Source organism: Asparagus officinalis, chromosome 5 (assembly GCF_001876935.1).
Source record: "Asparagus officinalis chromosome 5, Aspof.V1, whole genome shotgun sequence".
Taxonomy (NCBI): domain Eukaryota; kingdom Viridiplantae; phylum Streptophyta; class Magnoliopsida; order Asparagales; family Asparagaceae; genus Asparagus; species Asparagus officinalis.
The window spans coordinates 101,540,444-101,558,142 of NC_033798.1; the positions used below are offsets into that span (position 1 = coordinate 101,540,444).

Genomic DNA, 17,699 nt, shown 5'->3' on the forward strand with positions numbered 1-17,699 from the left:
ATGCACAGACCAGATTTGCACAGAAAACTCAACTTAAAAATATGTTTAAAAATATCAAATAAATTTAAAAAATTATAAAACTTTGAAAGATGATTGTAGACATGATAATAAACATGCTACAAAAATTGGTTTTCAAAAAGGACCTCCCAAATAAGAAATATTATTATTTTTCAAAATAGTCCAAAACATGAAAATATAAACACATGAATTTTGACATTTTGGCTAAACCATGTTTTGAAACTTTACAAAATGATTTTGTGGACTTAATGAATGATTGTTAAGTCCATAAACCATGAAAATAATATTTTCTCAAAATTACATATTCCATGCAATATATTCTCCAACAAAATAAAGTATGAAACATATGATTATATATATGAATGTAAATTTGTTTCATATCTATATAGTTAAACCAAAACACAATAATAAATATGCAATCTCATATTTATAAGCATGAATATATATATATATATATAAACAAAACTTGTGTTGTATATATATAGCTATATATATAGAAGAAAACCAATATAATATGTGTGTATATATGATTGAGCTTAAAGTACTAACACACATAATATAAGCCTAAACTAATGTTACCCAAGCTTGATCTTGATCTTCATTGTACCTCAACTTGGTAAACTTGGATGAGGCTTGAACTTGGATCTTCAACTTTGAATAGCAAGGCTTCAACCACTATTCCGCCAACCTCCATTTGATATGATCGTTATGGTGCAATCCATTCATCCTCCGACACGTTGTTTATCTATAATAAATAGGAAAGCACAAACACTAGATAAACAACATTAGTAATAAATTATTTGTTAAACATTATTAAAACAAGAAGGCCAACAGCATCATAAAAAACTTGTAACATATATTTTAAATTATTTATAATTATCCATTCAACTTCAGTTATTCCATAGGTATTACCAGAGTTAGAACTAAAAGAATAATAAGCAATAAAATTATTTATAATTTTTTTATATTCTATTGCTATACTTAACATTGCATAGGTGGAATTCCACCTATGGTCAATATCTTTTGCATTAGTCTGGGCTTTATATTTTTTCTTTTACAAAATTAATTGTTTTCATCTTTTAATTCTTTGTTCAGAAGCATTATGCATATAAGTTACCGTCCTAACCTTTTCTATCATGAGTTTAATTTCAGTAAATACACTTTGAACAATTAAATTTAAAATATGACAGATACATCTAATATGAAAAAGATCACCATGACATGGCAATGACAAAGATGTTTTGATAAAATCAATAACTATGTTATTATTACTTACATTATCTAGTGAAAGAGAAAATATTCTTTCTAAAATTTTTAGTTTCATAAGTTCTTCAATTATTAAATTTATAACATTAATATTAGTATGTGACTCTTCAATTGTAATAAAAGAAATAATTCTTTTAAACATTTGCCAATTTTCATTAATCCAGTGTGTTGTGATACATAAATAACATGTTTGTGCTCTAAATGTCCAAATATCAGAAGTTAAAGAAAATTTATAGTTTAAACTTTGAAAATAAGAAATTATTTTTATTTGTTCATCCTGATAATGTTTTAAAATATCACGTTGATAAGTTTGACGAGAAATTTTTTAAATGCGAGGTAAAAATCATCTCTAAATAAATCTTTAAATCCATCATCTTTTACTAATTTAAAAGAAAGATTTTTAAAAATGATAAACCTGATGACGCATTTCCTAGCACGGGCTGTGTCATAATTCTAACTACCGAGACTACCTGAAGATGAGGATTGGGAGATCATAGATTGTCGGTGTTATGGTGTTCACTCACCCAATATATGGGCATTTACAAAATGATACAATGAGTCCTAGCAAAATAACCTCAAACCCACTTAAGTGGCCCAAGCCCAACAGAGGCCTTGACCCCGTCGACTCATCAAGTCGACCTTCTTTCATGCTGACGCGAAAGGCAGGATCAGTCGACTCTATCGCCGAGGACGACCTACTTAGGGCACTCGACCACTTATTGGCAATTCTCGAAGATGACTTGAGAGACATTCCTTGCTGTCGGCTAAGTTAAGGACTCGGCCCAGGCCTCAAGGCTCTCCCCAAAGCATATGTCAACATTCAGTCCATATCGGACAAACCTTATCCAGATTTTAGCCTAATGGTCTCCATGACTTGTCAGTTGCGCCACATGCCTCCATGACTTGTCAATCACTTCCCGGAAAATGCGGAGACACCTTCTCCCATGCCGAAGTGACTTTCCCTCCAGTCGCCAGCCGACACCTGTAAAGCGAAGGATGATTCAGTATGCCTACGTGCCTTCCGCCACGCTCTCACTCACTTCCCAGAAAATACGGAGACACCCTCTCCCATGCGAAGTGACTTCCCCTCCAGTCATCAGCCGACATATGTAGAGCTAAGGGTGACTCACCTTCCAGCTCACATTTTGTCACCGCCACTTACATGGCCGAAGTGACCAATATGCCGTGAACATCCTTTTGATATACATATGCTATTCGTCATAGCTGAGAAAAAGGAGGTTTGCAATCCAAAATCCCTTAAAGCACACACTGCACAAAAATAAGAACACACAGTTCTTCTTTAACCCCACTCAAGTTCATCAACTGACTTGATCGTTTGAGGTACCATGGGGGAACTCATCTCCGCCCTCTTATGATTCTTTGTGTGCAGATTGCTCGACTATCCTAATTCTAGAATCAGGCATAAAGTCGAAGAATAAAACAGTCCCCCTTTTCTTTTATAAACTCCGTGACTTCAATTGGCTATGTGATATTCGACATCAACAGTCAGATATCACCTTGAAGCGTTTGGTCTTTGTTGTGTTTATTAAAATGACGTTTGAAGTGGTTAGTGCCGCTCTTATGATGAGCTTGAAAAATATTGCCGCACAACGCACACTTAGCCTTCTAGGTGAGTATCCTACCGTGTTCATCATTGGTGACGTCTATTTTCTTAAAAAAATTCCACACATCGGATCTCAGCCTTTTAGGAGCTCTTGGTGTAGAATCGTCGCCACCGGATCCGGGATTAACATCGCTAGGATCGGTAGGAGTAACTGTAGTAGGAGAGCTCATTTCAAGATCGGGAGTTAGGTTTTGCTCTTCATAATCAGATCCAGAAGCCATTTGATTGAAGAATTAGAGAGCTAAAGCAATTATTAGAGAGTGTAAAAGAGTATAAAAGTGTATAAGAGAGTATTAGAGAGAAGTATATGAGTTTTGGTGTGAGAAAAATAAATAAAACCCCATTTATTTATAGAGGTAGTCCTCTAGACAAATGACCAAAACACCCTTATTTTTACCGTTTTTGGGGGCAAAACGGTCAAAACCTAAAATAGTCGTTTTGACCGGGCCGGGCCGACGACAACGGTCACATTTGTGACCGTTTTGACAAAAAACGTCCACATACAAATGTGACAGTTAATGCTGGGTGACCATTTTGGCAAAAACGGTCACAAATGTGACCATTAATGTGGCTCAAGCACCGGGTCGTGCTGCCCGGCCCGAATATTTTGCCCGGACAATGTTTTTGTCCAGATCGGACCGGGCTCGGGCCGGGCGTCAACGAGGCGGCCTGTACCCGTGCCCAGAACCCAATCTGGCCCAGGTTTCCGGGCCGAGTATCGGGCCGGCGGGCTACATGGACAGACCTACTTGAGTATCCAAAATCACCAATAAATGTGTAGAGTCCATTAAAGCAATTAAATTTATTACATTTTTCAGATTTGGTTTTGGATTTAGACTATTCAAATGACTAACATTCGATTTTACGGGAACTTATATAGTTTTGCCCCTTTATCTTTACCTTAAACTGCTGGCATTCAATGTCTTAATTATTTGAATTCAATGGCTTAACTATTTGAATTCTACTTTTATAATATTATCTTTTATTTTTAGCCAAAATTTTGATATTATATGAAGCATGGGCTAAAATTTGTTGATCAAAACAGTAACGTTAACTGTAATGTGCTGCACTTCATATTGACATCGTACCATAATACTGGTATATATAATTCAATGAAGATTAATGATTTTCTATTTTTGAAAACCCATCCCTTTTTCGTATTAAATGATTTTTGAACGAATAGTAGTTCATCTAGTCAAAGCTAGGCAACAGTTTATCACCACTGTACGTCACAACAGCAAAACGCTGAAAGTCTAACAACTTGAGTAGAGTCCAATACATCAAATCAAAATCTAACCTAATCACTACCACAGTCTCATTGATTTAACACATATGTTTTTATGTAGGAAGGGGAAATGAATAAAAATTAAAATTAAAATTAAAAAAAACACCCACCCCCCGACACCAAAATCACAAGCTCATCCAACCCTCAATCATACTCGAATCATTTCCCGGCAAAACCGAGCTCAGTAAATTGATTAGATTGAAATCGCAGTAAACCACAGGAAACACTATTCAAACTCCCCATCCCCCAGTACCCCACTCTCTCTACGCTACACAGCACAAGACCCGAAGCCCTTTTTTTTATTTTCTCTCTCTCTCTCGCTCGCTCTTGTTTTTTCCTCAACGCTTGTTAGGACGGAGCGCAGTTAATAAAAGCTGGCGAGTGGAAGCGCAGCAATTTAATGTTAAAAGAGAGGAGCGAGAAGGTGTGGGTCCCTAGCCAAAACAACAAAACCCTAGTTTCCACCTTTTTTGCCAAATGAGGCAACTTCAGCCATACCTCGTTGTTCATTCTCTACGCAATGTAGCCACGTAGCTGGGTCCAGTTTTAGTCAATTGCTGAGGTTTAGTCTTAGTTGACGGTATCTAAGAGTCAATTGAAGAGAAAACAATTGAGGTTGAGCCCCCCAAAATAAGGAAAATAATATTGACTGACCAGGAAGTGAAAAAGGATTATTAAAATGCTCGTGGTGGATTATTACCTGAATACCAGGATGTCGTGTCTTTGACCACAAAAAACATTTAATTTCTATTAATTTGCATCAGAACACAATATGTTTGTTTCGGGTGTTCTATTGCTTTTTTTATTTCATCTCCTCTTCAATTTTATAATTACTACATATTACACATATTAGTTTCCTTGATGTTACAATGGTATTGGTGACCGTAGATATTGTTTTGAGTTGATAGTGGCTTAACTTAACTAGTTAATTTCATACTGGATAGAATCTATCTTACAATTTGCTATGAGAATTTTTGTACAGAAGTTTTATGCTCGAGTATATTTTGAGAGTGCCTAATTATCTTAATCCTTACTTTCTATTCTGATTTTGAGGGCTGAGATTAAGTCAAGTAGAATTCTAACTATTATAATGAAGATCGCCGTTGTCCTAAAAACCACTATATTGAAAATCAGCTTTTTCATCGTGCTTTTTGGCGCACACGGGAATCGAAACTAGGCTCTCCGTAGATATCATACATGACTTCATCTCAGCAGTTGGAATTGAAAATAAAGAGGTACGATTAAGAGTATTTAGATGCTTTTTAATTACCACTTTATTGAAGAGGATCATGAATCCAAGTATTGAATAAAGAAAGTCTTTTGCACGGCCATTTCACATGCTACAAAATATAATTCTATCGATGCATGCAGGTTGGCCTGTGGGTCAAGAGAGGGCTCCTGGGATGTGATGTCTTTTTGCCTCTGTGAACCGGACATACTAGTGCATGTGCCTTCAATTTAGGGGATGGGATACAAAGAGTTTTGGCTTTATATTACAACATTTGGGCCCATCTTCTTGTTATTGTGATTTTTTTTTTTTCATTGAGAAGAAAGTTCTGTCGTGGTAATAACTTCCAACAGTTTCACTGCTAAGATTCTCAAATGCGGTGCATGATTTTCAATCTCCGCCTTATTTTACCTGTTAATCTAAGATAATCCTTCCAGAATACATTTTTCCTATCAATATCTATAGAATGTCGGAAATTTATTTGCTGTGCTTAAGCAACATAAGAGCATCTCCAACAGCTTCCCCATCTTTTTGAAATACTCAATTTTGGGGAATATGGAGGTTTTTTTTTGGTCCAACAGATTCCCCATCTCATTCCCCAAAATAGGGAAGGAGGAGTAAAAATAGGGAGCCTTCCCCAAATCTGCAGCATTCTCCAAATTTTTGGGGAGATCTTTATTATTATAATAAATACGATTTTTTAAAATGGAGAAGCTGTTAGAGTTAGAGCAAAAATAATTTGGAGGATATGACTTTTGTTTCTCCATTTTGGAGAAAATTTTGGGGAAGCTGTTGGAGATGCTCTAACAATATTTCAAACAACTTTTCCCCCTTTTTTTTGGGTGCATCATGTATCCGACGGACAAAAATCACTAAACAATTTCTCCGCATTATAAAGTTTGAACGTTGATTAATCAATTTCAACAAGTTTCAACCTAATTATACTTTCAACTAAATTCAAAAAAGAACTTGACATCCCAACCTCTCCTCTCTTTCTCCTCAAAATCAAGGAGAATTATAATTTGCTCTATGCTCAAACAATAATGACCACATATATATATATATATACAGCAAGTCACTATCATAAATTCCACCTAAACAAAGACTTCAATTGCAAGCACTAGTTCTCGTGCGGTACTCGGTGAGATGGAAGCCTCTCCCCAGGCGTTTATTAACGCTACGAGTTCATTGGTGTGTTTGTGGCCCACTATAATCATTTTGGTTCTGCACCAACCCACTCGTAGCCTTGTGCTCAAATGGACAAAGGAGCCAAAATCATGAGCAATTTGACGCGTTATTTCTTCCATCATTAGCCAAGCCATCTCTCTAGACAAACAAGCTTGAACTCACCAACAATCACAACCGAGAATATGAAGGGATTGTTTGGAATCTAAAAAATTTGCGTACGCAATTATAATTTCAGTTTGTTACGGAAAGACAGTAATGAAGGAAACAAATAATTGACAAATGTATGGAAACAATGCAGAAGAAAATGTCACCACTAGAGCTAAGAATCTTCTATGCCTTCACTCAACTTCAAAAGCATTTTACAATGTATATTATTAAAAATAAAAAGAAAGGGAGATAACACACACACAAAAGGGGGAGAGAGGAAAAAAAAAAAAACTCTCAGCATTTGACATCCTCGTTCAGTAATTAGAGAGCTAGAGTTAACTGTCATATGAAAGAAAATGAAGAACAAGAAGAGAAAAAAAAAATTGCATCCACCTCTTTCTCTTCTTCTTCTGCATCTCCTCAAACACCAACCGGTACTTATCGCTTCAATCTTTTCAGCCTCAGCCTTCGCCTTCGCCTTCGCCTTCGCCTTGATCAGTTGTGCAGTGGGTTTGGGCCAGTGGGCACTACTCTCTTGTCATCATCCAATCCAGTGCAGTTCTTGTTACCGATCTTAGTATCGAAACTACAAACCACTGATGATGACTCTTCTGTTGGTAACACTTTCCCGTTGCGCTTTGCTTGAGCCGCGATATCTCGACCCAATACTTGTTCACTGACGTTGAAGGTAAGTAGCAAGAAAAATACGCCCAGGGTCATTACTCGAGCGCTCCTCCTCATTGCCACTTGGGGGGGAAAGAATAAAAAGGAAAAATGTTTAGAGAGGGAGAGGCAAAGCAAAGAGTAGAGGAAATCAAAGTGAAAGAGGGGGAGATATGAGGGGGGGTCAATTCAAAGGGAGGCAATAACTAAGGTTCCTCGGATATACAGTTGGTGTTAATGATACATCGACATCCCTCGATGAGAGTAGCAACTCCACCAAACCTCATTAATGAAACTTCAATACGGTGAATAAATTTTAAAGCAAATAAAGAAATACCAAAAGCAAGCCCACAAGCCCTATGCATATCCTCACGAAACAAAGGAAATAGAAATCCTATTATGTTGTAGACTTGGCACCACATGTACATTCCATTCTTATTCCCATTCCCTCCCTCTCTCTCTCTCTCTCAATTTTTTTTCTTCTTAGTTAGAGACAGAGGAGCGAGAAACAGGGGATATGGCAGTCGAAATTCAAAGACGACACCCGTTGTATCTGAAGATTAGTTTGTTGGCATGTTGAGATTGGGTTTTGGGAGCTAGCTATTAGCTATAGCCGCAGAAAATCACCATAACATCTCAACAACTACCAAATGGGCTTCGAGATTATACTTCCTCTTATCCATAAATCTGTGTTTTGTCCCACTCGTAACTAAATGATTCTACCTGGCCTAATTGTATCTCTGGTTCGTTTATTTATTTGCTTTTAATTCTAAAATATTCAATTAGGTAAATCTACTTTGGAAATTTGACTAATGATCGGACTACGATAATTGGTGAGCGTGAGATAGAAGGACACTGTTGAGTTGACCTCGAACCGTCAAACATACTAATATTATGCTAACGATAACCATGAAAAGTCAACAAAATGTGTGTAGTTTAATTAATTAACTGATAACTACATGACTCAATTGACAATGGCTCAGTGTTTAGTTAAAGAATTTTATAACAAAATGATGATTAAGTGATATAATCAAGAAAGAATTTGTTCTTTAACCCCTAGTTTTTGACCCTGCCTTCTCGCTTAACTCATAGGCAAACTTTTCGTTTAGCGCTTTCTCAGGAGACTAGTCCAAATGTTTAAGAATGCTAGACGGTAGAAATAAGGGGCTACTACAGCTTCAGCTGGTCAAAGGAATTTTTCGAAAGCTAGAAGCGGACAACGGGGCAGACTCTAATGTCACATATAACTAATATCTAGTTATACGTTAAAAATGTCCACCGTAAGCGATTAATGCCTAGATATTTTCCTTGAAAAAATGTGCGAAAACTTGAAACCTCTGTAGCAAGGACAGCTATATAACAACATATGTCACTAGCATAGATGATAGGTTTTGTATTTTATTTATGAAAATTGTGTAAAGGAGATAATTATATAATATAATTGGCAATAGTATCAGCCAAAGAAAGTCTTTTTTTTTCTGTGTCTTTGAGCAATTGCTTTTGTTAGTGGTACACGTTTGGGGTACAGATGTATGTACTCAATGTTGCATATGCTAGTACTCTCATTTATATCATGATCATACTTTTGAAATGCGCAAGCAAAATGGTCGGTCAGCATGAATTGAGGCCAACAGTGCAAGAACCACCACCTCTGTCTAAAACATAAGAGTATGTTGCAATCAATGTTCCCCAGCAACAAGAATTCCCCATACAATGCCCAACTACTCATCCTTTTCCACCTTTTTTCTTTTGAGAAAATTCATTGTCTTGTGGCAAAGGTATACAGCTTTGTGAATAACTTGTGGAAAAGGTATAAGAAGGAAATAATGGAAAAATGTCAAGCTAACCCATTTCAAGTAGAAAAGGATTGAAACTGGTACACGCTTGAAGTGATAATTATACTCAATCTTTATGTTTTCATATGTATTCAGAAGTAGCAAATTGTTTCCACAGATGGAACCATTTAGCTCACTTGAAATCATTTAGACCGAATCATTTAACTCACTTCAATTCATCTGGACTAGTTATCTTAACCTTTTATCAGTTAGATGATTGAATACAGTTTATCCTTTCCTATTTGGCAAGTTAACGAAGATAAACCACCAAGGGGAGGGCTCAGGTGGTTTCTACTTAGCATCAATGCCCACTGAGCACCTGGGTTCGGTCCCCCATCCTAAATTCACCTGGTGCTATAGTGGGATTTATGGCGGGGCATAGCACCCGAGGTTTACTTGGTCAGATGAAGGTGGCGAGGACCGAGTCAACTCAGGCTGGTCGTCTGGCTGTAGCACCCCAGACCATGGTTTCTGTGGTTTCAAGAAGAAGAAAGAAAAGTCAGACGAAGATTAACAAGTCACTTATAATTGTAAGCTCGACAAATTAAGATGGATTACCTTCTTAATAACCCCACTTTTAAGCCATTGTAATGAACACTTGCGGTGCTTTATTCTCCATTCTTCACTTATATCATTCACTCCGCTGCACAACACATTTGCAAACAGTACCGCCTACACCTCAATAAATGGCAGCAGCAAGAGTTCCGGCTAAGAATACACAAACAGCTCAGGCAATGCCAGCACTGATGTTTCAGGCAGCTTAGCAAGTAGAGCAAGAAGAGTGCAATAAAGAGATGCATAAATCACTCATGATGTTCCCTCTTGCGCAGTAAAACAATATTAATAATTAAAAAATGTAGATATAAAAAAACAAAAAATAATTATAAATGAAATGTTGTCCTACAGATCAAAATTGTCCCACCAGGGAGGATCAAGAAAGAAGCACCTGGATAAATACAACAAGCACTATAAATATAATACATTACAATTACTGTACACATTCTTATGCATTGTAGCCGCTGTGAGAAAATTGCAATAATGATATATAGGTCCTATCTTCTCAATTTGATCATCTTCATGGCAGTTATCTTCCTCTTCTTATGAGCACGATGCTTAGCTGCAAGTCTCAGCTTCCTCTTTGCATGTCTCATAGGATTGACAACAGCAAGAAGCTTCTGGTCATACTTCCTCTTGTCCCTCTTCCCCTTGAGTTTCTTTCTGATTTCATTGTAAACTTGAACAAAATTGTCCACCCCTATTATGTCCCTTACATTGCCTCGGACCTCTTCTGCCAGCTGTTTGATATCATCTGAACAAGAAAACAATAAACGAAATGTTTATTTACGCTGGCAAGTGATTATAACCAAAAGTGTATGCTACGAAAGACAACATGAACAAAAAATAAATTAGTATCGGTTAAAAGAGACGTGACTCACCGCTAACAATCTTGCCCATGAATCCTTCACATGCTTTATATAGAGGAATAAGCAGGTAAAAGGCATAGTCTTTGCAATCTTCAGAACCCATTTGTGATGATATCAGTCTGAAGCAATTAAAAACGATCTTCATCTGCAGGCATTATGGGAAATTCCATTTAGAGAGATGAATAAAACGTTTAAGTTGTGTATAAATAACAAACACCATTCTAATGTTATCATCAGACATAGATCTTTCTGAATTCTTCACAATCAGTCTAAACTATAATCTCTAAATTATTTCTATAAACTCACCTGTATATCCTCCATTTCCATTGCGATTTTTCCCATCCTCTTGAGTAAAGGTGCAACTAACAAAGATTGAAGGTTCTTAGTGCTGTATTCATCAGAATGATCTGCCCCCTTAGGAGCCTGACTAGTGTCAATTGTTGCCAGCATAAAGATGTCCTTTGCCTTACTGGATCCAAGCAATTGAAAGGCCTCCAGATACGAAGTTTGATCGCGATGACCAAGAGTAGACCAAAACTCATGTGGAACCAAATTAGATCTCTTTTTTGTAAAACTATGCAAATGGCAAATTGAGAATGCAAAATTCTGAGTAATGATATTTATTATTGCACCGTCATCAGAGATTTGTGTCTTCAGCTGGTTCAGAAGCGAAGCAGATATCAAACAAAGCCTGCTTGGATTAGCAAGATAAGAAGGTCCTTCGCCCAAATCGTCATGTATAACCCTACCAGCCTCCGATACAGCTGAAAAATTTAAGGCCACCAGCCGATTGGAAATGTTCCGCAACCATACATGAGGATGTAGCAAGAACTTGAGAATCATTTCCGCCACCAGCCGATTGGAAATGTTCCGCAACCATACATGAGGATGTAGCAAGAACTTGAGAATCATTTCCCAGATATCCTGACGAAAACAAGAGGAGCAACCATACATGAGGATGTAGCAAGAACTTGAGAATCATTTCCCAGATATCCTGACGAAAACAAGAGGAAAAATACCACATAATCTCTTAGACAAAACATCAACAGGAGATATTTCGAAAGCATTAACTATGCGAGAAGAAGGATATACTTCTAGGTGGAAGATATAGGGAATCAGCATAGTTGCAATTAGGTTCGGACTAGAAAACTACAATAGCTGAGTACCCTCGAAACAATGAATCCATGAAGGGAAGCACAAGAAAGGTGAAAAAGAAAAACGTCTTCTAGAACTAGTGAAACTTAACTTTTTCCATTGTTATTATGCGATATATAGAACAATAAATAATATAATATTTTGACATCATCTACGAAAGATTCTGCATCCTCCTCAGCTTCAGGACAATGCAAGGGTCCAAAGACTAGTCAGAGCTAGAAATATTGCATAGTAATAGATAAACTCCAGTTCAATAATTATAGGAAATCCTCTAATGAATTTTCAATGGTCTAATAAAATTAGAGATCCTACATTTCTTTAATAATAGAAGTAGTTTGTCAACATAATTGTTCTTGGAATTCTTTATTAACTATTAATTCATAAACATTTACAAAGAATTTTATTCATTTACTAAGCGATAATAAGAAATTCGTTCACGGGCCTCTAGTTTTTATGGACTTCATATAGTTTCCATATTAACTACAGAATAATTAAGTAATTAGACAATCCTGAGCAACCAAAGGTTTCTAAATAGTTAATCAGTTTTGTCCTTAAGAATTATTTGAGTAGAACTAATCTAATGAGGTTTCTAAATTTAGATTATAACTTGATAGATATCCTCTTTATTACATTCTAAGTTGATAAGGTTTTTTTAAACATAATTTAATTTCAAATGATAAGGTTTTTTTAAACATAATTTAATTTCAAATGATAGGATCATTTTTCAACGAGAAACATCAGTAGGATGAGGTGGCGCGAGCATGACATAGAGCAAGAGAGGACTCTAGAAATTCTGTAAACTAAAAAAAAGTGTTGAATTTCACTAACCAACATATTGCATGATAGATAACCGAAGTTCTCGGGTCTGAAAATAAATCATCACAGCATATTGTCCAATGTTGTTTTAGCCTAATTTCCTATTATGCTGATGATCTAGGGACATATGACTGAACTACTGAAAAAGCTATTTTTGCAATGAAAAGAAGTTACATTCCATTAATGGCAGAACTATTACTTACCTCAAGGTCACTGTCAAAATACAACTGAGGGAAGGGCAGCAAAATTGCCTCAAACATAATAAGTGAGTAGTAAGCCTCTTTCCAGAATGGGATTGCAGGTTCGTTTGAGAAGTTGAACCCTTTAATGCTGCTGGCATTAATGGACAATGTGAAAATGTTTCTTGCAACTTGTAGTACAGAAGGTATATGTTTCTGAAATCCCTTCTTCAGTACTTCAACCAATAAACCCAGAACCTGGAGAAGCATAATCATAAGAGTTAACACATGTACTTACAGCTAAAGATAAAAATAACATGAACCATTGATGTAGCCACATTTAACTTATATGTTTTACAGGCTTAGAAGTGATTGTATGGACGCATTTTTAGTGCGTGCACGTAATATTCATTACTCACAGCTGATTGTTGGAGCATGTGTACAGACTGTCCAGAAACTCAATCTCATTTTGCTACCAGTTTCATTCTCTACTTAAGAGTTATACCCAATACAGCTCAATATTCAAATTATTCCTACTACATTATGCATGCATTTTTGCTTTTAGAACCTCCGCACACAAGATCAATTCTCTAAAGCAAAACTGCCATCAGTTTTTCACTCTTATTGCAGAGGCAGAATCACCAAATTATTATGTGTAGTCACTGAAATGTGTAACTGAACTAGTATATTCGTGTAAATAAAAACCAGAAGACCTAATTAATCTAATTAAAGTGGATGTGCTCGGTAGTAAAGTAGTTCCCTTTAACAGTTTCTAGTTTAAACTATAGGCACTGCTCATGTAAATTAATTACACTAAAATCCATAGAGACAGATTCCAAAACCAATTGAAGACCCATCATGCCTACACTTATAATGACACATTCCATTGTGCCAATATGACCATTGAAAGGTGACAAAAACTTAAAACAATAAAGTAGATAGAAAATAGTATTCACTAGCTTCTGTCGGTAGCCTGTATGCATCAGTTAACCACATTCCTCAGCCCCAAGGGGTTTCAAGTTCAGTACTGCTATAAAAGACAAGATTAGCCACAAAAAAGGTACGTTCCATTTTTTTGATAAAAGAACTTGCAAAGCATTCAGACATGTCAACAGTGCTACTTGAGCGAAATAACATATTCAGGAAAGATAAAGCATCTACCTGTGCTGCAGCACTCCATAGATGCTGCTTTTCACCCATATACCATGAAAGGCTGTAATCTAAAATTAAATTTAGTGCATTGGAGCTTGTGCGGGCAATCAGTTCTCTTATAACAGTCGAAACCATTGATCGGACTTTCTGCTCACGTTCATTAGCTAAAGCAACAACTAAATGGAGGAAGAATGTCTGAGCCTGATTATCTATAACATTTCTAGGAAATTTCATAAGAACAGCATGAAGCATTTCAAGCACAGATTCTCTTCCTGATGAATGTTCATAACTGCAGGAAGAGAACATTGGCATTAGTACAAATGAAAACATAAACAGCATGAAAAACTGAGGATATACTTACTTCAGATTAGTGAGTAAGAAATCCATATGTTGCTGCAAGCGTTTATCAGAAAGTTGATAATCCAGAAGGAACTGTAGTAGAATTTTGCTACATTTCCTGCGGATTGGCTCTGACTGGCTTGTTACCATTACTTCAGCAACCTGTAAAATAACATCATAGATTTCATGGGCTACCAGCTTCCGGCCAACTATAGACTTCAAAAGTGAAAGTGCAACTGGGGACGGGTCAGCCATAAGATCAACGAACATAGGAAACTGAATAAGAATGTGGAGCTGATCTTGTGAGAGTGATATCCTAGTGCTTCGTAGTAAGAACATAGGAAACTGAATAAGAATGTGGAGCTGATCTTGTGAGAGTGATATCCTAGTGCTTCGTAGTAAAACAGTAAGCAACTTTAGACAAGATTGTACGAGTGGATTGGTAGCATTTGAAGATTTCTGAGCAATATCTAGAAGTAAAATCTTGATGTTATCAGCCTGTGCTTCCAGGGAAGGTAGAGGAAGCTTGATTAGTGGAGCCAGGCATCTAAAAGCACTAGACAATATGTCTTCATATTTGGAATTCAAGCAGTTCCCAAGCAGTACAATAAAGGGATCCAACATTGATAATAATTGCTCATCATTCTTGTCCAACTTCATATTCTTCAAACGGTTATTTAATACTCCAAGGGCAAAAACAATGATAAGATGATCATTCTTTGACCTTTTGGGACTCAAGGTATTCCTTTTATCTGATAATTCTTGGATGGATGTTTTATTAGTTAAGTTTTCAGATCCATTGTGACAACCAGAACCTGTGATACCATCTTCAATGAGCCCATACACAAAGATAAACAATTCATCTGGTTTTGTAGATGGGTTGCACTCAATTCCTAGAGCAATATGAGATAGCATTTGTTCAAGTTTTGACTTTGCTCCTGGCGTGAGGTGTTTCTGAAGATGTTCCTTGATGGGGGAAAGCAACTTCCGAGCATGTGTCCTGAAAGTAATACTCTGCGATATCAGCTTCAGGGTTTCAAAGGATTTTCTTTTCCTGGTTTCTTTCATTTTTGAAGCAATTTTACCAACTTCTTTCTCCTCTGCAACATGTCCAAGAATGTCATTTTCAGCGATCGATAGAAGCTCTTCCAAACAATAATCGAGTTTCCCAACAGAGGAATTTTCAAGCATTTTAGATAATATGAAATTGAGGGTGTATCCCAAAACATGCAACTCAAAACCCCTCTTTAGTGTTGCTTTCAAAACCTTAACTATCAAGTAAAATCCTTCCATCCCCAACTCCTTAGCACAAGCAGCCAAAGCAGATCTTGCTTCATCACGTATGCTTTCTAGTCGATTCTTTAAAAAGTTACAAATGCGATGAAGGATGCTTGGTAGTTGTGCTTCCATAGTTTCCTTCGGGAGCAACTTGAGCAATTTTAAGGCAGCAAGACTAAAGTTAACATTCACTTTCTCAGAGTCTGATTTCAGCAACTTCGTAAGTTTTGGAAAGACTACCTTCTGCAAGCAGTCTTGTATTTCCAACGGAACATTTGATTCTGGACAATAAACCCATGCAACACTTAAATTATCTTCAGTGCTCTCATTATTTACATCCTCTTTTCTACCGTCTTTAACATGTAAACTGGAGTTGGCACCAAAAAAGTGGAACATGTCCAACACTTCACATATCAGGCGTATCATGATTTTCCCTTTGTCTGGCTTGAACTTTATTTCCTTGAAGCATCTCATTAAAAATACACGATAGTTTTCCCAATGCATTTGCCCTGATATTGAAGCCAGAGTTGTCAAGCATGCATTTCTTAAGTGCTCCCCTTTCCCGGCCTTCACATCAAGCATCATGTTGAAAAATAGAGGAACAAATATCTTGATGGTAATATTCTGCATACACAAAAAAATTTGGGCGTTTTTCAATTAATTACAAGATAGTGACAAGCTCTTCAACATTACATTTAAGGTAGCAATATTAAGAAATGTGTTACAGAATTCCATTCTCGAAAGTGTCTTTATGAAAGAAAGATTTGCTCTCAATTATTTGAAAGCCAGATAATCAAAATTTATACTAACACAACACAAAAATATTTAGTTACTAATTAATCCATTATTGCAATATAATTTTTGCTTAACTATTTAATACTTTAGTACTACACCACTCATTTTTTACATTTTTTCTCCCTAAATATTTACTATACCACTCATTTTTTACATTTTTTTCTTCCTAAATAGTATATCAGTTCATATTGTTTACCTCTGGCAAGCTTCCAGCACTGATTGCACTTCTAAATCGTGATAGCGCCCTTCCTCTTCTGTGTGTCTACGACCAACAGTAGAAACTTTAGGGGAAAGGACATTGGATATATCATCTAAGATAAAGAAAATCAAAGGATATATCATCAAATATAAAGAAAATCAATAAGTGTTACCTGCAAGTGAACAATGTTATTAAAAAAGTCCACTTCAGGATCCTCACTGCACAAACTTCTAAAAGAGTTTAAAGCTGGGATTTGATGAAGATGATTAACCATATCTCGAAAAAGATCAATCCATTCCTGAAAGGGAAACCCAAAAGCAACAATTAGATGCACTCAGTTGTATGATGGAAGACATTAAACTGCATACATACTTTCTGCATTGAGATATCCTTGGACATAGCATCACCAATATTCTGCAGGAAAGTTTTCTTAACTATACGCTGAATGCAAGCTTTCGTCCAAGTAAAACTGGTATTAGTTATTTCAAGAATTGGGTATGTTTTGCCTTCAAGTAATTCACCAGGGGACCTCTCCTCTCCATTGCTATCTAATACTGATGCCGCAAATCGTATGAAGGACAGCAATGACTTAGAGGCACTTTGCCGTAGAATCAGTTCTTCAGAGGACATGTCATATATGCAATGAGATAGTACAGTTAAAGCATGTTCCTCCATGAATGAAGAGAAGATATCTGGCCTTATTGAATTATAAGCAGATATTCTTGTGTCATAGTCAAGCTCGTTTATCTCCAAATAAGACACAGCATTCAATTCACGAAGAAGCCTAGCCTGAATTCCAGAACAAATGAAAAGAGAATAAAGAAAATTGCTTTCTAAATAAGTAAAGAATATAAAAGATGTACAGAAAGAAGTAATTATTACCAGAAATGCCAAAGATGGATCAATCAAAGAAAGGCCGTCAAGAATATCACAAATGCACAACCGCATGTTCAAACCACAAGAAACAAGGAGCGGATTAACTGCACTGAGAATTTTTCCAGTTGTTTTATCACTCAGCACGGGTAGAATCTGCCTTATGATATGTAAACCATCCAAACACTCATCTGCAGTAACAACAGCAAAATAGAAAACAGAAATAAGTAAATCA

General features: G+C 36.4%; 1 protein-coding gene across 2 annotated transcripts in view; it reads right to left on the reverse strand.

Moving 5' to 3' along the window:
- The window catches only part of LOC109840404 (small subunit processome component 20 homolog), a 30,814-nt gene continuing 23,232 nt past the window's right edge, over positions 10,118-17,699 (reverse strand). For both annotated transcript variants that reach the window (XM_020409043.1, XM_020409042.1), the window contains 12 exons: positions 17,474-17,655; positions 16,964-17,380; positions 16,764-16,889; positions 16,589-16,654; positions 14,677-16,221; positions 14,342-14,607; positions 13,990-14,269; positions 12,853-13,086; positions 11,639-11,672; positions 10,985-11,499; positions 10,691-10,823; positions 10,118-10,563 (listed from right to left, as the gene is read on the reverse strand). In XM_020409043.1, the coding sequence (XP_020264632.1) occupies positions 10,307-10,563; positions 10,691-10,823; positions 10,985-11,499; positions 11,639-11,672; positions 12,853-13,086; positions 13,990-14,269; positions 14,342-14,607; positions 14,677-16,221; positions 16,589-16,654; positions 16,764-16,889; positions 16,964-17,380; positions 17,474-17,655 (4,055 nt within the window). In that variant the 3' untranslated portion in view covers positions 10,118-10,306. The remainder of the gene's footprint in view (positions 10,564-10,690; positions 10,824-10,984; positions 11,500-11,638; positions 11,673-12,852; positions 13,087-13,989; positions 14,270-14,341; positions 14,608-14,676; positions 16,222-16,588; positions 16,655-16,763; positions 16,890-16,963; positions 17,381-17,473; positions 17,656-17,699) is intronic.